Below are 23,173 nucleotides of genomic sequence, written 5' to 3'. Positions count from 1 at the left end.
GGGTTGTTAACCAATGTCATAAAACAATATGTGTAATACTGTTTCATGAGAAACTATTTGTTCTGTAAGCCTTCACCTGAAGTACAATAAAAAAAAAAAAAAGGTACTTCGTCATCTCTTACCTAACCTCCATTACTTCCCGCTGCAGAAGCAAAAATATAAAAAAGGAAAATAGCAAAAGGTTTTAATATATTTGCCTTCTGTTTTTTATATTTCCAGTGCTACAATTTTATCTTTATTCTGTGCATTCTCCTGAATCTATAATTTATTGAATTAATAAAGCTTACATTCATTAAATAAACTTCTTCTGGTCTAAGGAAGCTAAACATCCCGTTTGTATAGGATAAGGTTTTTCTGTTTTAAATCCCTTTCGCTCTAAACACCTTTTCTGCTTCGTAAATGGGAGATTTTGCAGTGGTGGTAGGTAGGGAGGTAGGTTAAGAGGCAAAGAGGCTAATAAAGGAGAGAAACAGGAAGTCTCTTCCTATCCAACACAACAGTGGTTATTTACTGACACTGCCACATTTGTGGTATAATTTGGAAAGAAATGACTCCAAAAGTGGCAGTTTCAGGGTTAGTAAAAGGAGAGGCCAATGTTACATCATCAAAAAAACAAAACAAAACAAACAAATCCGTTGCCGTGGAATCGAATCTGACTCATAGCGACCCTATAGACAGAGCAGAACTGCCCCATAGGGTTTCCAAGGAGTGCCTGGTGGATTTGAACCGCTGACCTTTTGGTTAGTAGCCAAGCTCTTAACTGCTGCGGCACCAGGGCTCTGATGCCGTATCATAGTGGGGCAGAAACAGGGGTGGGGTGGAAAGACCTTGTGTGCTTATTAGGACTGCACTCCAATGCCAAATACAATGCTTCTTCTCAAGGCTGGTTCTGTCCTGAAACATGTTGCTCTGAAACCTAAAGCTCCATGAAGTCAGGGATGTGTCTGCTTTTTTTTTTTTTCCCCCCATCTTTGTTATCCCCAGTGTTGGTACAGAGCCTGGTGCAATAGATGCTCAACAAATATTAGTTGAAAGGAAGAATATCTAAAAATAAGCAGATCTTTATAATCTTCAATTGAGTTAAATTAATGATTTGATTAATCAGTTAATGATTTAATGATTTAATCAAAGGACAGTCCATAGTTGTGTTTATATTGTTGTATGATGATTTGTTTGCTATTATGTGGCTCCTAATTAATAGCTTTAAACATCATACCTGAAAAGGACCATGTTGTTGTTGTTATTAATTGCCATGGAGTTGCCTCTGACTCATGGCAACCTTATGTATAACAGAAGGAAACACTGCCTGGTCCTGGGCCATCTCCATGATTTTGATAAGTTTGAGCCCATTGTTTCGGGTATTCTGTCAATCCATTTCATTGAGGGTTTGCTGACCTTCTACTTTACCAAACATGATGTCTTTTTCTAGCTGTTGGTCTTTCCTGATGAAGTCTCCAAAGTAAGCAAGACAGAGCATTGCCATCCTTGCTTCTAAGGAGCATTCTGGCGATATTTCTTCTAAGACTGATTTGTTCGTTCTTCTGGCATTCTATGGTATATTCAAAAGGACCTTAATATTTCTAATTTGACCTTCTCATTTTACAGATGACAAAATGAATCCTAGCTTCCCAAGACCTTATTAAGGGGCAAGAGAGTTAGTGGAAGTTTCTTCACCACGAACACGAGTTCAAAGACCACTATCCCAGAGCTCTTCTGCTAACATGACATGTTATTTTTGAAATGATCACAGTAATAAATGGACATTTTATTTTAAATCTATATTTATATGTGATTGACACTATGCGTCTATTTTGCCATCTTTTTGCGTAATAGCAATTGTTGCAGCTGAACTTTTGTATCAGTTGTCAAAACATGTCATATTAGTCATACATGTAAACATGATCCAAATAATTTTGTGTTAAATACACAAGCAGAGGAAGCTGTGACAAATAATAGTGGATAGTTAAAAATAAACGAAAGAAGAGCCAAGCAGTTTTACATCTGTTGATAATGATCATGAAGTGGTTTCTTCTACCCTGAAAAATTTCCACCACAAATAACAGGAAATGGCTCAAATCATAGATAACATCAAACCAGAAGAACAAGAAATAAACTAATTAAGATAACGTTACACTTCGGAATTCTATACTTTAAATAATGTTTAAAAAGATCTTCTTAGAAGAAATTAGATAAGGAGCTATCAATGTGTTTCAGGTTTGACTATTAAGATGACTATATTTAATCCATTTCATAAATTTTCTTGAATTACCAGTACAGAAGCAGTGACCTTTAAATTAACATTTACTGAGAGCCAGTTGGCATCTATATTTTATATGATCAGCTTAAGAGTCTTTAAAAAAACAAGTTTCAAAGAGTGCAAGGGCAGGCTTTTAAGACATGCATTCAGTATGAAATTATTCAATTATCATAGAATTAGTTTAATATTTTCATTTTTCATAATAATTTAATTAAGATGCACATTATTCTTATGAATGAACTGAAATATTAAGATAAATTCTTGTCTTAGTTATATAGAGCCACAGGTGGATGGCTTTAACAAACAGAAATTTATTTTCCTACACAGTTTAGGAGGTTGGAAGTCCAAATTCAGGGTGACAGCTCAACGGGAAGGCTTTCTCTCTCTGTGGGCTCTGGAGGAAGGTCCTGGTCTCTTCTCAGCTTCTAATCCTGGGCAATCTTCATGTGACTTAGCATATCTCTTCCCCATCTCTGCTTCTTTAGCTTGTTGGTTTAATCTCTTTTATATCTCAAAATATTGAAATTGTCAAGGATTTCATTTACTGGGATTCACAATCAACACCCATGGAAGCAGCAGTCAAGAAATTAGACGATGTAGTGTATTGGGCAAATCTGCTGCAAGAGACCTCTTTAAAGTGTTAAAAGCAAAGAAGTCACTTTGAGACTAAGGTGAGACTGACCCAAGCCATTGTATTTTCAATTGCCTCATATACATGTGAAAGCTGGACAATGAATAAGGAAGACCAAAGAAGAATTGATGCCTTTGAATTGTGGTGTTGGCAAAGAATATTGAATATACCATGACTGCCAGAAGAACGAACAAATCTGTCTTGGAAGAAGTACAGCTAGAATGCTCCTTAGAAGCGAGGATGGTGAGACTTCATCTCACGTCCTTTGGACGTGTTATCAGGAGGGAGCAGTCCCTAGAGAAGGACATCAGCGAAAAAGAGATGGACTGACATGTTGGCTGCCAACAATGGGCTCAAACATGGTAACGATTGTGAGGCTGGCCCAGGACCAGGCAGTTTTTTGTTCTGTTGTATACAGGGTCACTATGAGTCTGAACTGACTGGATGGCACATAACAACAACAATATAATATTTTTATACAACTTATAACACATATACAAGAAATTATATACATGTTATATATTATATACACTAATAGTTATGTATTATTTTTTTAATGCCAAATAAAGATGTACCAAAAAAAAAAAGAAAAAAATCCCAAAGAATACAATTGATAAAACAGGTAAAACCAAATTAACCATCCTGGCTTAGAGTAAATTCCAAGAATTTAAAGCCATAGATTTTGTAACAATATAGTTGTCGCCCCACAGGGAATAGATGTGGAAAGCCACAATTTGATTTTCATGATTTCTTTACTATGATTTTACTCTTTGCTTGGTTCAGGGACATAAAAGGAATCGAAAGAATAATCTCTGAAACATGGAATAAAAATAAATACATTTTGTCTCCTCAACATTGGTTATATGAAGTTTTCTAAGTCTGCAGAAATTCAGAGAGATGACAGTGAAATCAGATGCCAGATCTCATGGATCTCCTTGATCCTCCATAATTCCTGGCTTGGTGTGGGGAAAATAGTATGAAGAAATTTTGTTGATTGATACTGATTGGTGTATATTCCAAGACTTCCCATGGATTATTCCTGTTCCATAAAATTCTAACCTGAGAAGCCCTGCCTATCTCCACTGAAGACCTGGTCCGTTAGGACATCAAACGACTATATATCCTAAAGGCTCATAAATAATGCACCATTGGGCATTTCTGCCCTATACCTTCTGTTGATCTAGAAGCCTAAGGTTTCACACAATGGATCTTTCCTGGTAGGTCCACACTAAAAGGATTTCTAGTCTGTATGTCTTCAGCAATGCTAGCGTGAAGTACTTGCAAGATTTACAAAAGAACATACCAACTCTTATTTTGCTTTAAGTAAAATCAGGCAATTCTTGATTTCTCTGAGTTGCTGAAATTAGGATTTTGCTTTAAATTCTATTACATTTATAATGAGCAAGGACTAAGACCTCTAAAGAATATTAAAATAAACATTATTTATTGTTGATATTTTAAATTGTTGTTGTTGTTAAGTGCCGTCGAGTCGGTTCCAACACACAGAGACCATATGTACTACAGAACAAAACACTGCCTAGTCCTGCACCATCCTCACAATCGTTGTTATGCTTCAGCCCACTGTTGCAGTCACTGTGTCAATCCATCACATTGAGAGTCTTCCTCTTTTTTGCTGACCCTGTACCTTACCAAGCATGATATCCTTTCTCCAGGGACTGATCCTTCCTAACAACATATCCAAAGTATGTAAGACATATTCTCTCCATCCTTGCTTCTAAGGAGCATTCTGGCTGTACTACTTCCAAGACAGATTTATTCGTTCTTTTGGCAATCCATGGTATATTCAATATTCTTCGCCAACACCATAACTCAAAAGTGTCCATTTTTCTTCCGTCTTCCTTATTCATTGTCCAGTTTTGCATGCATATGATGCCACTGAAAATACCATGGCTTGGGTCAGGCACATCTTAGTCTTCAAGGCGACGTTTTTGCTTTTCAACACTTTAAAGGGGTCTTTTGCAGCAGATTTGCCCAATGCAATGTGTCTTTTGATTTTTTGACTGCTGCTTCCATTGGTGTTGATTGTAGATCCAAGTAAAACGAAATCCTTGACAACTTCAATTTTTCCTCCGTTTATCATGATGCTGCTTACTGGTCCAGTTGTTAAGATTTTTTGTTTTCTTTATGTTGAGGTGTAATCCATACTGAAAGCTGTGGTCTTTGATTTTCATTAGTAAGTGCTTCAATTCCTCTTCACTTTCAGCAAGCAAGGTTGTGTCATCTGCATAATGCGGGTTGTTAATGAGTCTTTCTTCAATCCTGATGCCCCCTTCTTCTTCATATGGCCCAGCTTCTCAGATTATTTGCTCAGCATACAGATTGAATAGATATGGTGAAAGGATACAACCCTGATGCACACCTTTCCTGATTTTAAACCACACAGTATCTCCTTGTTCTGTCTGGATAACTGCCTCTTGTTTTATGTACAGTTTCAGCATGAGCACAATTAAGTGTTCTGGACTTTCCATTCTTTGCAATGTTATCCATCATTTGTTATGATCCGCACTTGAATGCCTTTGCATAGTCCACAAAACATAGGTAACCATCTTTCTGGTATTCTCTGCTTTCAGCCAGGATCCATCTGACATAAGCAATGATATCCCTGGTTCCACATCCTCTTCTGAATCCAGCCTGAGTTTCTGGCAGTTCCCTGTTGATATACTGCTGCAGCTGCTTTTGAATGATCTTCAGCATAATTTTACTTGCATGTGATGTTAATGATATTGTTTGATAATTTCCACATTTGGTTGGATCACCTTTCTTGGAAGTAGACATAAATATGGATCTCTTCCAGTCAGTTGGCCAGGTAGCTATCTTCCAATTTCTTGGCATAGACCAGTGACCACTTCCAGTGCTGCATCCGTTTGTTGAAACATCTGAATTGGTATTCCGTCAATTCCTGGAGCCTTGTTTTACACCAATGCCTTCAGGCAGCTTGGACTTCTTCCTTCAGTACCATCGGTTCCTGATCATATGCTACCTCCTGAAATGGTTGAATGCTGATCAATACTTTTTGGTATAATGACTCTGTGTATTCCTTCCATCTTCTTTTGATGCTTCCTGCATTGTTTAATATTTTCCCCACAGAATCCTTCACAACTGCAACTTGAGGCTTGAATTTTTTCTTCAGTTCTTTCAGCTTGAGAAATGCTGGGCATGTTCTTCCCTTTTGGTTTTGTACCTCCAGCTCTTTGCACCTGTCATTATAATACTTTACTTTGTCTTCTTGAGCCGCCCTTTGAAATCTTCTGTTCAGTTCTTTTACTTCATCATCTCTTCCTTTTGTTTTAGCTACTCGACATTCAACAGGAAGTTTCATGGTCTCTTCTGACAGCCATTTTGGTCTTTTCTTTCTTTCCTGTCTTTTTAATGACCTCTTGCTTTCTTCGTGTATGATGTCCTTGATGTCACTCCACAACTAGTCTGGTCTTCAGTCATTAGTGTTCAAAGTGTCAAGTCTAGACCATTTAGATGGTCTCTAAATTCAAGTGGGATATACTCGAGGTCATACGTTAGCTCTTGTGGATTTGTTTCTAATTTTCTTCAGTTTCAACTTGAACTCATATATGAGCAATTGATGATCTGTTCTGCAGTCAGCCCCTGGCCTTCTTCTGACTGATACTGAGATTTACCATGGTCTCTTTCCACAGATGTAGTCAATTTGATTCTTGTGTATTCCATCTGACAAGGTCCATGTTATACTCGCTGTTTATGCTGGTGAAAAAAGGTATTTGCAGTGAAGAAGTTGTTGGTCTTGGAAAATTCTATCAGGCAATCTCTGGCATCGTTTCTATCACCAAGGCCTTATTTTTCAACTACCGATCCTTCTTCTTTGTTTCCAACTTTCGAATTCCAATCACCAGTAATTATCAATGCATCCTGACTGCATGTTAGATCAATTTCAGACTGTAGAAGTTGGTAAAAATCTTCAATTTCTTCATCTTTGGCCTTAGTGGTTGGTGCAGAAATTTGAATAATAGTCATATTAACTGGTCTTCCTTGTAGGCATATGGATATTATCCTATCACTGACAGCATTGTACTTTAGGATTGATCTTGAAATGTCCTTTTTGACAATGAATGCAATGCCATTCCTCTTCAAGCTGTCATTCCCAGCATAGTGGACTATATGATTGTCCAATTCAAAATGGCCAATACCAGTCCATTTCAGCTTACTAATGCCTAGGATATCGATGTTTATGAATTCCATTTCATTTTTTGACGATTTTTCAATTTTCCTAGAGTCATACTTCATACATTCCATGTTCCAATTATTGATGGATGTTTGCAGCTGCTTCTTCTCATTTTGAGTCATGCCACATCAGCAAATGAAGGTCCTGAAAGCTTGACTCTATCCACATCATTAAGGTCGGCTCTACTTTGAGGAGGCAGCTCTTCCCCAGTTGTCTTTTGAGTGCCTTCCAATCTGGGGGGGCTCATCCTCTGGCACTTTATCAGACAATGTTCTGCTGCTATTCAGAAGGTTTTCACTGGCTAATTCTTTTCAGAAGTAGGCTGCCGGGTCCTTCTTCCTTGTCTGTGTTAGTCTGGAAGCTCAGCTGAAACGTGTCCTCCATGGGTGATCCTGTTGGTATCTGAATACTGGCAGCATAGCTTCCAGCATCACAGCAACACTCAAGCCTCCACCGTATGACACACTGACAGACATGTGGGGGATTTTAAATAGTTTTAAAATTAAGTAGTTTTAAAAGTGATTGTTTTAATTTTAACAGCAAAGCACATACTCCCTAGAGAACAATCAAAGGTTCCTAAATGTAATAAATCAGAAATGACAAATATGTTATATTAATAAGCTTAATATCAAAGAAAGGATCTCAATACTATAAATAATGATTGTCATTATATCTACTTACTTCCTTTGGTACAATAAAAACATAAAGGATTTCCTTTTAAAAAAACTATATTGGGGAAATGGAAATTTACTTTAGGAATCTGATCAAGTTACAGTAAATGCACATCCTCTCCTGAATATATTTTGTATAAGAAAAAAAAGAAGTCTGAGTATGCTGTGACTATAGACTAATGAAACTAATTTTCACATGTGGCTTACAGAAACAAATCTTGTTATTTTAAAATCCCACCATGTATTGGTGTTAAATAATTTGTTTAGATCTGAAAAACAAATCTGCTAGTGGGTATAATGTGTCACTGCTAGTGTATTTGGGGGGAAAGAGGCATATTCTGACACTATCATGAGGAATCAGTAGCTGATACTAGGAGTTGGGGCAGGCTGGGCATGAGAGAATTCAGAAAGGCTTTCTAGCAAAATAGTGGAGGGTAGAACTTCCATAAAAGTTGAGGACAATGAAACCCTTGGCTACTAACTGAAAGGTTGGTGGTTCGAATAGAACCAGAGGTGCCCTGGAAGAAAGGCCTGGTGATCTACTTCCGAAAGGTCACAGCCATTGAAAACCCTATGGAGTACAGTTCTACCCTGAAACACACGGGGTCGCCATGAGTTGGAATCGACTGAATGGGAATTGGTTTGGTTTTTTGGGCAAGGAGGAGGTTTCAGGACAACAAAGTTAGCTCTTCAGTTTCTGATTATCTGATGACCTCCTCCTTCTTGAAACCCTCTCTCCTGGTCTACATGGCACTGCACTCTCCTAGTTTTCATCCTATTTCTTTGATTATCCTTTTGGTCCTCTCATCCATTCCTGTGGTTTAAAATTCACATCCAAATCTATCCTTCCTGATTTCCATACCTAGATGTCCAAATACTTGCTAAATAGTTCTACTTGGTGGCTTGTCAATATTTGTCAGCCAATGTATTCAAAACAGAAATAATACTTCTACACTCTCCCTAACCTACTGCTCCCTCTCTACTGTCATCGACATGACATTACTTAAATTCATTCAGAGTTATATACCAGAGTTCTCCCTCAACTCTCCCTCTCCTTGTATTTCTCATCATTTACCAGAGCCCATGGCTTCTATCATACCATGGTAATAATGTCTGCATCCCCTTTGTCACCCCTCCTGACACCACGTTAGTTCACTTCTTACCTAGTGCCACCACCACACCAGCATCTCTCACCTTGAACACCATTTCTTACTGGTTTCTAATAGAAGACTCATCCTAAACATGGTCCTGTGGGGCGGGGGGGTGGAGTTTCCATTGTCAACTAATGCAGCGTACATTCATTATCTTTCTCTTGGTCAGCCATAATACAGATTAGCATATGACTGATAATTTTTTAGAGCCACTTGTTCTGGAACTCTGTTTTCATATAATATTCACCAACATCTAGTCACTCATGTTCCAGAAACACATTTTGGGAGATAATGACCTACACTATTAAAATAACCTCTAGACTATCCCCCTTGTGTCTAATCTTTCCCTTTCCAATACATCTAGTGTATCTTTGATAAATTAATTTATCTAAAGTACTCAGTTGATTATATTATTCCCTTGCTCAAAAACTTCAGTGTCTCCCCAGTCATCCATGCATTGATTTAAGCCCAAGGGTCTCCACAGTATGGCTCCAATATACCTTTCCAGTATTATTTTCCCCCCAACATGTCAGTGTGGCATAGAAAAAAAAAAAAAAAAAAAGAAATTTGGAGTCAGAGAGATCCAGGTTCAAATCTCAGCTCTCTCAAAATCTGTAAAACCATAGGTAAGTTATATATCGCTCTGAGCCTTTTCTTTGCTCATCTACACGTGCAAGTAGTAACTGTAGAGATGGGAGGATGTAGTGAGATAATATTTGTGAAAGCTTATAGCATGGTGGTGGTACAACACTCCCGGCTGCCCACTCCATGAGTTATAAACTCATTAGGCTGGTTAAGCCTCTTTTATTGTGGCAGTGACTCAGGGTTTGCCTTGTAGTAAGTAACCAACAACTTTCTAAAAATTGATAACCCAGAGAATCATGGATCAGTGTCAGTGAAAACTGATTAATAAAACAGTTCCCTACCTTTGTTTGGGGTATTACCTATGAGTCCTGAAGAGACATGAGCCAGTTCCCAAATCACATTCAAGTCTTTCCTGTCTTTTTAATGACTTTTGCTTTCTTCATTTATGATATCTTGATATCATCCAACAACTTGTCTTGTTGTTGGTCAGCAGCGTTCACTGTGTGAAATCTATTCTTGAGATGGCCTCTAGATTCAGGTGGGATATACCCAAGGTGGTACTTTGACTCTCATGGACTTGTTTTAAAATTCTTCAGCTTCAACTTGAACGTGCATATGAGTAATTAATGGTCTGTTCTGCAGTCGGCCGCTGGTCTTCTTCGGAAGACCATCATCTCTTTCCACAGATGTAGTCGATTTGATTCCTGTGTATTCCATCTGGTGAGGTCTATGTGTATAGTCACTGTTTGTGTTGTTGAAAAAAGGTATTTGAAATGAACAGGTAGTTGGTCTTGCAAAATTCTATCAGGCAATCTCTGGCACATTTCTATTACCAAGGCCATATTTTCTAACTACAGATCCTTTCTCTTTGTTTCCAACTTTCTCATTCCAATCACCAGTAATTATCAATGCATCCTGATTGCATGTTCGATCAATTTCAGACTGCAGAAGTTGGAAAAAATCTTGAATTTCTTCATCTTTGACATTAGTGGTTGGTGCATAAATTTAAAATAATAATCACATTAATTGGTCTTCGTTGTAGGCATATGGATAGTATCCTATCACTGACAGCATTGTATTTCAGGATAGATCTTAAAATGTTCTTTTTAAATAATGAATGTGATGCCATTCCTCTTAAATTTGTCATTTCCAGCATAGTAGATCATATGATTGTCTGATTCAAAACGGCCAATACCAGTTCACTTCAGCTCACTAACGCCTAGGATATCGATCTTCAAGCATTCTATTTCATTTTTGACAACTTCCAATTTTCCTAGATCCATAATTTGTACACTCCACATTCTTATTATTAATGGATGTTTGCAGCTCATTTTGAGTAGTGCCACATCAGCAAATGAAGGTCCCAAAAGCTTTACTCCATCCATATCATTAAGGTTGACTTATTTGAGGAGGCAGGTCTTCTCCAGTTGTATTTTGAGTTCCTTCCAACCTGAGGGGTTTGTCTTCCGACACTATATTAGACAATGTTCTGTTGCTATTCGTAAGGTTTTCACTGGCCAATTGTTTTACAAGTAGATTGTTAGGTCCTTCTTCCTAGTCTGTTTAATCAGGAAGCTCTGCTGAAACCTGTCCACCATAAGTGACCCTATTGGTATTTGAAATACCAGTGGCACAGTTTCCAGCATCACAGTAACACACAAGCCACCACAGTACAACAAACTGACAGATGAGTGTTGGATTTGTTCACTAGTATAGCCCAAATGCCTAGAATAGTGCCTTGCATGGAGAGGGTGCTCAGTTATTACATGATGAATGAATGAATGAATAAAAGAAGCTGTGCCATGCATCTTATGTATGCTTTAGCAGTGTACCGAGTATACACAAGATTCTTAACACATACGTTACTGGCTATACATATGAATTTATACCCTAGCCAGTCAAAGGCATGTAATTATGTATCAGAACTAAACATCATTCCTATAAATTTGTAGTTATGAAATAATTTTATCTATATTATCATTCTTCTCTCTTTTTTTAATTATGTAATCATTTATTTCTTCCCTTATAACCAGGGAAGGTCACAGCTTGAGAGTGAAGAGAGAGAAAAACAATTAAGAGATTATTAAATAGATATTTTTAGCCAGAAAGTTAAAATTTTTGTCTAAACTTGAATGTACTCAATGGAATGATGAGAAAAACAAACTTAATTTTTAAAAACATTGGAAGAAGATGGGGGAAAATGAGGCAGAAGGTGTGTAGAACATGTTTGACAAATTTGTTCGGAAAGAATGTTACATTTATACACTGCATTTTTTTCATAAGCACTCAAAGTTTCTATAACTATAATTCCTGTTATGTAGAAAGAATAACTAAATTCCTCCTTACAGTTACAAAAACCAAGGCTCAGTGAAGTTAATGATCCATACATCCAATAAGAAGCACATCTAGGGGTGGAATCCAGGTCTCCTCAATATTCATCAATAGATAAATGGTTCTTGCCCTTGACTGATTTACTAATTGGAGAAGATATTTTCTCTCTCTCTCTCCTTCCCTCTGTCTCTCCTCTCATTTTATATATACACAAATATATGTATATAAATACAGTGTGGGTATGTGTGTGGCAATGAGAGTGTGTACAAAGACATATATCACGGAAGGCTTCACGGAGGCAGGGAGGAGGTGGGGCTTGGGCTTCAAGCAGAATTAAGATAGGCAGAGGATGTGCCAGAGGAATGGTGTAAGCACAGCTGTGGAAGTGCAAAACGAGCCTGACATACTTAAAGAGAAAGTGTATAGGGTAGTTTGGCTGGAATGAAGAGTTGTCTAAAAAAGTCATAAAAAAATCAGGTTAAAGATATAAATATGAATAGATTACAAAGTCCCTTAATATATACAATAAAGAATTTGGATTTCTATACCCGTCAGTCATTTTGAAATTATTTTTAAAGCAATAAAATCCCCTCTTTTTAAATAAATTTTATATGAAACACCAACATGTAAAACATATGAAAATGGGGGCAGTTCCTTGTATTGAAGCTTAAAACTACTGTCACGAGGTTGACAAGTTTTGGGCAAGGAATAGAGAGTGGGCACGGAGGCTGGGTTGAGCAGCCCACTCTGGAGACAGAAAGCACAGAGACCAAAATGACAGGGCTGCCAGTGGGAATGGTAGGCAGAAACAGCTGTAGACAGAAGAACTGGAACAGAAACAGGGCTAGCTCAAGGATTCACATGTGGGCGGCTGTGGAGGATGATAGTGCAATCACAAATATGGTGACGGACAAAGGACGGGAGGCTGCTGGTTTTGATGAAAGACTATGATGCACTTTTAATTGTGTTTTCATTGTTTAGGCACTTCCACTACACTATGCTATGGTCAAAGGAATAGAAAGTAGCACTTTTTTCTCTACAAGTATTTCTTCCCTTTTTCAACAGATTAAAAAAAAAAAAACATTGCAAGGGTTGGGAAGCTGTACTTTGTTAGACTTAGAAACTTTTAAAAGCACTTAAGATTTCACCTAAAAGTCCAAAGTCCAACATGGAGAAAATATGAGATCCTCAATGCCACATTCTAAGAGGAATATTTCCATTTTAGTAACATTTTCTGTTCTTCAGACAATCTAGATATTTAGCACATTAATTTTTATCTCTAGAAACTAGTTTCTCCAGTGGTGTCAAGTATAATTAAATGATTTATTTCAAGCATACATTTAACAAATTGTTTTTGAAATATTAAGACTTTTCTTGTGTTTTGCAAACTAAAGCATGGAAGTGAAGTGTCTTGAATATGTGCACCTGACCCACTACAGTAATTCTGATACATATTACTTTGATTGAGAATAAATAGCCATTTGGGCAATTTGCATTGGTAAGGACGAGCTCCTCTTCCTCTACGTTTCTGAAACGTGTGATGCAAGCACTCCCGCCCTTTTCTGGGAACACAGAAAGCCTGACTCAGGCAGCTGTCGCTATTAAAGCAGCTCCAGCTTGCACACTTCCCTGCTGGGGTGAGCGCCACCGCGAAGATGAGGCTAGCTAACTTGTGTTGGCTGAGCTCAGTCGTCCTGGCTGCTCAGAGTTTTTTGGTTGTAGCAAACAATGAAACAGAGGAAGTTAGAGATGAAGCCGTGAAGGATGCCTGCTCGGTGAGGCTGGAAAGCAGAGGGAAATGTGAGGAGGGAGGAGAATGCCCCTTCCAGGTGAGCCTGCCCCCCCTGACTCTTCAGCTCCCGAAGCAGTTCGGCAGGATTGAGGAGGTGTTCAAAGAAGTCCAGAACCTCAAAGAAATTGTAAATAACCTGAAGAAATGTTGCCAAGACTGTAAACTGCAGGCTGACGACAACCGAGACCGGGGCACGAACGGACGGCTGGTACCCGGCACTGGAGCCCTGGGAGAGGCTGCTGACAACCGAGTTAGAGAATTAGAGAGCGATGTTAACAAGCTCTCCTCTGACCTGAAGAATGCAAAAGAGGAGATAGATGGGCTTCACGGTCGCCTGGAGAAGATGAACCTCGTAAATATGAACAACATAGAAAACTATGTTGACAGCAAAATGGCCAATCTAACATTTGTTGTCAATAGTTTGGATGGCAAATGTTCATCAAAGTGTCCCAGCCAAGAACAAATACAATCACGTCCAGGTACGTATAATAATGTTTTCTTATCATTTGCTCATGAATGTTGTGTAGTTATGCAGTACTTACAAACATTAACCTGAGCAAATAAGCTAAATGAATGATGGATTAAATAAATCAGCCTTTTATTCATCAAGGTAGTACAGAAAAACAAATGCCTTTGCAAATGGGACTACAGAAATTATATATGCGCGAACTACAGAAACCATAATTAGACTGTTCTGTACCCATTAGAAAGCATTTTCAATTTCAAGATCTTACTGATGCTAGACCTACACATAAGCAGATGCAGGAGAATGTCTTAATGTTTCAGTGCATTTAACTTATCTATCTCTTCACTGAAGTGTTTGAAAACAATAGAGATTAGGCAATGTTTACAGTTACATTTCGTTCATCAGAGATCAGTTTCTGGAGGATTTCCTTATGGTTGGCTGACTGCCATTTCTCATGCAGCAACAGGAGAACTTTGAAAAGTTTTAGCAAGTAATCTGCAGTCCATAACCCCAAATATCTAGCACAAAGGGGAGAGTTTATAGATAGAATAAAAGCAGTTACGTGGCTTCGTGTGTGTGCAAAACATATTGCTTTGAGAGCTTGGGGCACAAAAACATTAAGGGGAGACTTTTGGCGTGCCACTAAGGGAAGGAATACATTCTTGCTTCTTTACCTCTTTTGCCTTCAGTCAGAATTCAAGCATATAAAAACAGAACCCACCCTCAACATTCAAATTACTTGAATTAACTTCAATAAATACACACTCAAGACAACACACCTAACCACCTCCTCTGCCCATGAACTTTAACAGTGTCATCGGCTCCCCAAAACTAGGCTTTCCACTTAAGTTCCTGAAACCTGGGGCTGATGGTCTTTTTACACTGTGTAAAGCCATCTTTGTACTAAGACTTCCACTTGCTGTGAGTGTGAGGCTGAGGGGTCCAGATGCCTGGGTAGAGAGCACGTTCATCTGGAACAAGTACTGCAGGCATGTTCTATCCCCAGGGAACCTGCCAGTGAAGGTGGATTGGGGTTCCAAGGACCTCAGCCAGTATCCCTCACAGCCTGTATCTGAATGTACCCTGTACATTGCTAGGACAGAGGTTCACGTCATAGGTGACACCCCTAGATGGCCATTAGATTTGGCGCTGCATGGCAACTTGTAACGATACAAACAAGAGTGCACTGTCTATTATTTTTCTACTGAAAGATTTGGGAAAATATCCAAATGTTATGAGTTCTAAATACACATTAATAGATTTTTGTGCCTGAGAGGAGCGTATATTAAACTTATCTGATACAATTTTTATAAAAATTATCTAGGAGAAAATATCTTTGATTCCTGCAGAATCCTGTTAACTGATTATTGCCCTTATCCTGAACACAATCACCTATCATTTCTTTCTAGAAACCAACCATGTGAAACACTGGCTAAATAATTTCCTGGATAATAAATTCAGAATATTAGTATATTATTGAAACATTTTTTTACTTGTGTTTCCTTGTTTAGTTCTTATGCAAGTAAAATAAAAATGAGTCTATGATCAATGCTGTACATTAGAATTATAAAATGCACCATTTGGAACATATTCTATAAAGCTTTCTGACAATGGAGAGACTATCAGCCCCTTTAGGCGAAAGGAAATAGAAGCCTGTGCTTCCTCTGTATGCGTCGAATGTAGTTCTAGGAAAGTTGGAATCATCTGACTTTCAGGACCCAGGAATGCTTACTGAGAACAAGCTTCACAGCCAAACAGATCTGAGTTCATGTCCTGGCTCTGCCACTTACTGCTTGTGTGAACCTGGGCAAGGCACTGATCCTCTTTGAACCTAACTATTCTCACCTGCAAATTGGGACTAATACCTATACATCATAAGGTTGATGTGCAGTTAAATGTGAAAATGTTATCAAGTCTTTGGCACAGTACCAGAACATACAGGTAGCACTCACTAAATTATAGCTATTACTTTTATTTATTATTCTTAATATGGTTGTTTGTTGTTGATGGTGTCATTATTATCAACCAGGAGTATGTCTGAGAGCCTTGTTTTGCTTTAATAACACACCAGTTTGCAAAATACAGTTCTTAGGTTCTTGTGACTATTTCTTAGTACTTAGCATTTGCTGAACAGGTTCAAGTCGGTTCAGCAGGGCAAGGTTTCATTGTCATAGAATGATTGAATTATCAAACTGTCTTTGTATATATAAAAAATTATTCAGATGCATAGTTTTTTACTAACAAAATCCAACGCCTTTCTTTTCTTCCTTCTTCAGTTCAACATCTAATATATAAAGATTGCTCTGACTACCACACAATAGGCAAAAGAAGCAGTGAGACCTACAGAGTTACACCTGATCCCAAAAATAGTAGCTTCGAAGTTTACTGTGACATGGAGACCATGGGGGGAGGCTGGACAGTGCTCCAGGGACGTCTTGATGGAAGCACCAACTTCAACAGAACATGGCAAGACTACAAAGTAGGCTTTGGAAACCTCAGAAGAGAATTTTGGCTCGGGAATGATAAAATCCATCTTCTGACAAAGAGTAAGGAAATGATTCTGAGAATAGATCTTGAAGACTTTAATGGTGTCAAACTATATGCCTTGTATGATCATTTTTATGTGGCTAACGAGTTTCTCAAATACCGTATTCACATTGGTAACTACAATGGCACGGCTGGAGATGCCTTACATTTCAGTAAACACTATAACCATGATATGAAATTTTTCACCACCCCAGACAGAGACAATGATCGATATCCCTCTGGGAACTGTGGGCTCTTCTACAGTTCAGGCTGGTGGTTTGATGCATGTATTTCTGCAAACTTAAATGGCAAATATTATCACCAAAAATACAGAGGTGTCCGCAACGGGATTTTCTGGGGCACCTGGCCTGGTATGAATGAAACACATCCAGGTGGCTACAAGTCCTCCTTCAAAGAGGCCAAAATGATGATGAGACCCAAACACTTTAAGCCATAAATCACTAGTGTACATTCCTACAGGTTTTACTACCTAATAGGGCTTCAGCACTTTGGAAAATACCTTGTTTCACACTCCTTTTCCATGGTTCAAAAATGCATCTCTGAGTAGTGGGTTCTTATGCTACAATGCATTTGAAATAAAGCTGAAAAAAAAATATTTTGCTACTATAATGCTGTTAGCTATACACTTGTAAGTAATTGGGAATATTAAGAATTATACATTAGATTTATAATTCTCTTAATTTCTATTAAATGAAAAATTTTTAATTATTTGTATTACTATAATAATTGTTCGCTCAGTAGGCTAGATTTTACACAACTAGTCTATATTTTGGCTATGTTTTAAGTACATCTAAAGGTATATTACTCTTTTCAGGCTACAAATGGTGCTTTGGGTTGTCATTTGTCTATAAATATCCTAATTCTCATTCTGTGATGAACATACTCAATTTATGCCATTTACTTTGGGTCAGGGAGACCCTAGAGTATTTTATTTCCCAGGCAAAGGGAAATAATATATATAATTAAACATTGTAATGTAATATTCATGAAATGTAAAATATTTGTCATTTAAAATATTTTAAAATGTAGTAGTATAATGGCACCCCTAAAGTATTCAGAAAATAATGTAATCTTAAAGGCTATAGTTTAGCTCTTTATATGTTTGATGGTAAAAACTGCTTTAACTTCCTCTGTGCTGCATGCACAATAGTTTTAATTTAAGATTTCTCATTACTGTGCTAGACTACTGGTAAGCTTTTTTTTGGCGGGGGGGGATAGGGTGTGGTGGGGATGAATGAAGTACTTGTTTACAGGCTATAATAACTCTGAAGGTCAATTTTATAACCTAAGCAATAATATCATTAAGTGATTCACTTCATAGACAGAAAGCTAAGTTTTCTAGGACAAATAGACACATTTATTTATAAAAATCATGAATTTTGAAGTATATAGAACAGTACCTCAAATTTTGTATATATAAACTCTAACTGGTGTATTGCTTATTTTACTATCAGAAAACCCAAATACATGCGTTTTTTAACTAAACAAAAGTACCTGGAATTTTTAAAATTTATTAATTTTGGAATGCAAGTGTCACATTAAAAAGTTTATTAAAATGATGTGTTTAACTTCATCATTGTAAAAAGGGACCACTTCAGAGAGAAGGGCAGTATTTTGCTACTCATTTAAAAAATGCTCTAGAGAAAAATTTAAAATACACTGTACTGTATGTGAATCACAGAAATATACTTACTCTTTATAGTGTTTATTCCTAATATAGTAGCCAACTTTTCAAAGTACAGTCTGAATCTCTACTCATTATTTGAAAATTATTAAGAAGGACAGTTGCTTCAGGCTAATTTTTCAAATATGAAGCCTCATATTAAAAGAAAGTTTTAATGAAAAAGAAGCAAGATGTTCTTTAAAATTATACATAAAACACAAAGCTTTTAGGTAAACATGATAAAAACTAAACTACTATGAATATCATTAAAATGTTAAAGCAAGAGACATGGAAATAGAATTAAGTGTTAACCAAAATGTAAAATATCAGTGTATATTTCAAAGACTGCGCATCTACTTAGTAAGATTTCAAATATAAATGTTATAACTGATTTAATCTTTATTTCTATTTTGTTTTTTTAAAAAGACTAAAATGATTTTCATTTTTATACAATGTAGTTATTTCAGATAAGAGCATTTTCATTTACTATATATAATTGTTAATAAATGTACAAGTTTAAATTTCTGTGATCAAAAACAGACTTATCACAAAATAAATTTCAGAAAAACATCTGCTCATATAGAGAATGCCTACTGATTGAATGGGAAATAGGTATAATTTCAGAGAATGTGGCAAATGTATTAATCTATATAAATACTCAAAAGCTTGTCTTTCTATCTTTTCACCTTATTTCAAAGGATCAAGTTTTTCTTTTCCGTTAAACTTCTATAATGCTTCTCTAACAAAATATTCTGTAATATAATGACTCCTCTTTAGTATTTCATGCCACTCAATATAAAATATAATCTAGAATTTTATGATCTTTAACATGTTAATGAAAATAGATTATATCTGAGGAAGTGTTTTGCTCTTAACATAGCTACCTACTAACATGTACTAATGTTCATAAGTGTGGATTGACTATAAATATATTATTTAGGGTCTTAGGCCTCTTTTGGTGGCTAATACTTGCTATCTTCATTAAGGCTCTGTGTTTCTGAGATTTATAACTCTTTGACTAAAATTTGTCCTTAGAATCTCCAGATGGGACCAATTCATCTATCACTGGGTGGGGAGGGGGTGAGTGGGTGGGGAGACCATTCTAACTGTTAAGCAGTAATGCTCCAAATGAATTGATAATAAATCGGTCCAATAAACAAAGAGCTTAAATATACAAAGCGTAGGAAGTATCCTAGAAACTAAATTTGCTGGTCATTATTTTTGGATAGCTACCCAAGATAAGGTTTTAAAGGTAAAAGTGATGGTAATGTCATAATGATAAGGCCTTGTTTAAAATTCTTACTTTCCTTTATGTATAAGTAAGTTTATGTATTATGTCTTTTAAAATCCTGTAGAATAAAATATTTAATCTTCATATCTGTTTATTTTCTCAATGTGGAAATATTAAATATTTTTGTTTGCAGAATAATATTCATATATTTACTCTTGTCTGAAAACTTGTGTAATGTTTACCTAACCTAGACAATACCTTTGACTCTGAAGACTTTAATCAGTACTACTGCATGAATAGGAAGACAGAGGCAAATAAAGGAACACTATTATCTTATTTTTCTCTGCCATATTTTTGACACATTTGAAATATAAAAGCTTCAGTTTCATCTTGTGGCATTCAAGTCCATCTCCTCTCCATCATTAATATTGCTGCTCTGATTCAGTCCTCATCATCTCCTCCTTAGGATAATACACATGCTCCTCTAATAGAAAACTCTACCTCCAGTTTCAATATATCCCAACCCGTCTTCCGTATCACTGCCAGACAGATTATTCAAAAATACAACACTGATCATATTATTGTCCTGCTTAAAACCTTTCAATAACACCTCACTTCCTATAAGATGGAAACCCTGGTGGCGTAGTGCTTTAAGTGCTACAGCTGCTAACCAAAAGATCAGCAGTTCAAATCCACCAGGCGCTCCTTGGAAACTCTATGGGGCAGTTCTACTCTGTCCTATAGGGTCACTATGAGTTGGAATCGACCCGATGGCAATGGGTTTGGTTTGGTTTTCCTGTAAGATAAAATCTGGCAAATAAGCCCCCTATGAACTGATTTCTGCCTACCTTCTCAGACTCTTTTTCTGTCACTACTCACACTCCCGCTATACTGAATGCCCTGGTCGTTCTTGAACAAACCATCTTCTCTTGTGTTTTCATTACTCTGCGTATAACGTTCCCTTGGTCTAGATAGTGGTGAAGTGGTTAAGTGCTTGGCTGCTAAAAGAAAGGTCAGTGGTTTGAACCACCAGCCACGCCACAGGAGAAAGCTGTGGCAGTCTACTTCCATAAAGATTACAGCCTTGGAAACCCTATTGTGCAGTTCTACTCTGTCCTACAGGGTCACTATGAGTTGGAATTGACTCAGTGGCAATGGGTTTGGTTTTTTTGTTTTTGGTCTAGATAGAATGCCATCCTCAGTCCCTACCAAGTTTTGTCTTATCACCCATGATTAAGACCTTGGGACTCAGAAGCCAGACTTCCTAGGTTTGAATTCCAGCTCTACCATTTGCAAGCTATGTTATCATGGGCAAGTCACTTAAACTTATTGTGTTTTGACTCCTTCAATTATAAAATAGGGATAAGAATAGAATCTACTTTGTAGGGTTATTGACAGAGTTAAATGAAATAATATTTGTAAAGCACTTAATATTATTATTAGTATCCTAAATAGTTATCGCCAGGTAGTCTTCCCTGATGACAAGAGGAAGCGTTTGGCACCTCTCTTCTTTGATCTTATACCATCCTATATATTCCTTATTATACATTACATATTCAATAATTGTCTAGGTTGCTCCCTGAAATCAATCTTTGGCTAGGATGTAAAGGAAATTTTAGACAGGAGTGTTGTTACTCAAAGTGGTTCATACATGTTGCCATAGAGGAAAAACTATAGTCTAAAGAAGCCAAAATTATAATCGGGAAATGGGAAGGGATTGTCAAATATGAGAATTTGGGAGATTGAAGCCAAGGTAGAATATGGCAAAGCAGGGTCAGATATACCATGGGATTGGGTACCAAACAGTGGCAAACTTTTAGATGGGATTCTGGGAACGTGCCATGGGTATATGCCACACAGGGGTATGGCTGCACCAGGCTGGACAGTGATTGTTCCACCTGATCCACCTGACTGAGTTCTTTAAGAGACAGAATTATTTTTCATACTTCTTATACTATATTGTAATTTTGAAATTAATTTTAATCATACAAAATCCATGAACTTAGAAAATTTTTTTTTTTAATTACAGACTAAAGTTTGCAAACAAACTACCTCTAATTCTAATCTTCTCCCTCTCCCCAGAGGTAACAAGCTTAGTTGGCTAAAACCAAACTCTAAATTTCAATCTGTACATTGCCAAATTATAACACCTACTGAATCAGAGCCTTTCCAGGTCTCTCATGTTTATTAATTGGAAAGAGTTGGAAAGGAGTATACAAATGATGGAAAATGGGCATACTTGGAGAACTCAGAGTACTCTGAATTGCCAAATATGACTGAGCCTCCCTTGCTTCTTGAAGTGGACCATCCCCACATGTTTGATGAGGCCCTTCTTCCCTTGCTTGAAGACACTGTCACCTTCTTTCCTGAGGGAGTGATCTTAATTCTCCTTTAGGCTCCTTTATCCCACTCCCTATGTCTCTAGATCTGTAACTAGGGTGTCTTAGTTTCCTAGTGCTGCTGTAACAGAAATACCACAAGTGAGTGGCTTCAAAGAAGAGAACTCTATTTTCTCACACAGTTCAGAACAAGGCACTGGCTACTGGGGAAAGCTCTCTCTCTCTCTGTCAGCCACGGGGGGAAGAGTCTTGTCTCCTTTAGCTTCTGTAGTCCCTGTGTTTCTCGGCTCCTTGGAGATGTTCATGTGGCAATCTATCTTCCCCCCATTTGTGCTTGCTTGTCTCTGTGTCTATGCTGCTCTTTCTGTAACTCAAAAGGGGTTAGATTTGGGACACACCCTATTCTGATATGGCCTTACTAACATAATAAAGAAAGCCCTATTTCCAAATGGGATTACATCCACAGGAATAGGGGTTGGGATTCCAACACATATTTGGGGGAAGACAATTCAATCCATAACACAAGGCATGCCCTGATGTCAACTTTAGTGCCAAAGAGGAGAAGCCTTTGCAAGGCTTCGCTAATTTATATCAGCAGAAAGTTAGGAAATACATGCGGGGACAGATTTTGATGTTGGTTGACTAAGGAAGGAGGAATAGAATTTTAGATGTGGCTGAATTTATTGATAGAGTATATTTACCAGAAGTTCTGGATTCAGTGGGCTTGTTTGAGTATGTGTGTTTGGTTCCAACAGCTTGCTCAATAACACAAACATAGATTCAACAGTAGTTCAGGAAAACTGAAGTTCAGAAGCCAGATATGTCTTGGAAGTCAAAGGCTTATGGAGATAGAAATGCTGGAATGGATTTAGTGATTTAGTCTTAATTCATTCAACAAATATTTATTGAGTGTATACTACATGCCAGACCATCTTCTAGTTGTTGTTGTTAGGTGCCGTTGAGTTGGTTCCGACTCATAGCAACCTTACGTATAACAGAATGAAACACTGCCCGGTCCTGCGCCATCCTCATGATCATTGTTATGCTTGAGCCCATTGCTGCAGCCACTGTATCAATCCATCTGGTTGAGGGTCTTCCTCTTTTTCACCAACCCTCTACTTTACCAAACATGATATCCTTCTCCAGAGACTGATCCCCCTGATAACATGTCCAAAGTATGTGAGATGAAGTCTCATCATCCTCACATTCTGGCTGTACTTCCTCCAAGACAGATTAGTTTGTTCTTTTGGCAGTCCATGGTATATTCAATATTCTTCACCAACACCATAATTCAAA

General features: G+C 37.4%; 2 protein-coding genes across 2 annotated transcripts in view; one reads left to right on the top strand and one right to left on the bottom strand.

Annotated features, from left to right (window-relative positions):
• CCDC146 (coiled-coil domain containing 146) overlaps positions 1-23,173 on the bottom strand; it is a 135,436-nt gene that overhangs the window by 86,233 nt on the left and 26,030 nt on the right. The gene's annotated exons all lie outside the window — the stretch shown is intronic.
• Positions 13,429-19,682, top strand: FGL2 (fibrinogen like 2). Its single transcript, XM_004390061.3, has 2 exons — positions 13,429-14,110; positions 16,374-19,682. Exons 1-2 carry the CDS (start codon positions 13,495-13,497, stop codon positions 17,078-17,080), a joined length of 1,323 nt encoding a protein of 440 aa, XP_004390118.1. The 5' UTR covers positions 13,429-13,494; the 3' UTR covers positions 17,081-19,682.

The sequence above is a fragment of the Trichechus manatus genome, unplaced genomic scaffold (genome assembly GCF_000243295.1).
Source record: "Trichechus manatus latirostris isolate Lorelei unplaced genomic scaffold, TriManLat1.0 scaffold00280, whole genome shotgun sequence".
In the NCBI taxonomy this organism is placed as follows: Eukaryota; Metazoa; Chordata; class Mammalia; order Sirenia; family Trichechidae; genus Trichechus; species Trichechus manatus.
This window is presented reverse-complemented; position numbering and strand designations above follow the sequence as displayed.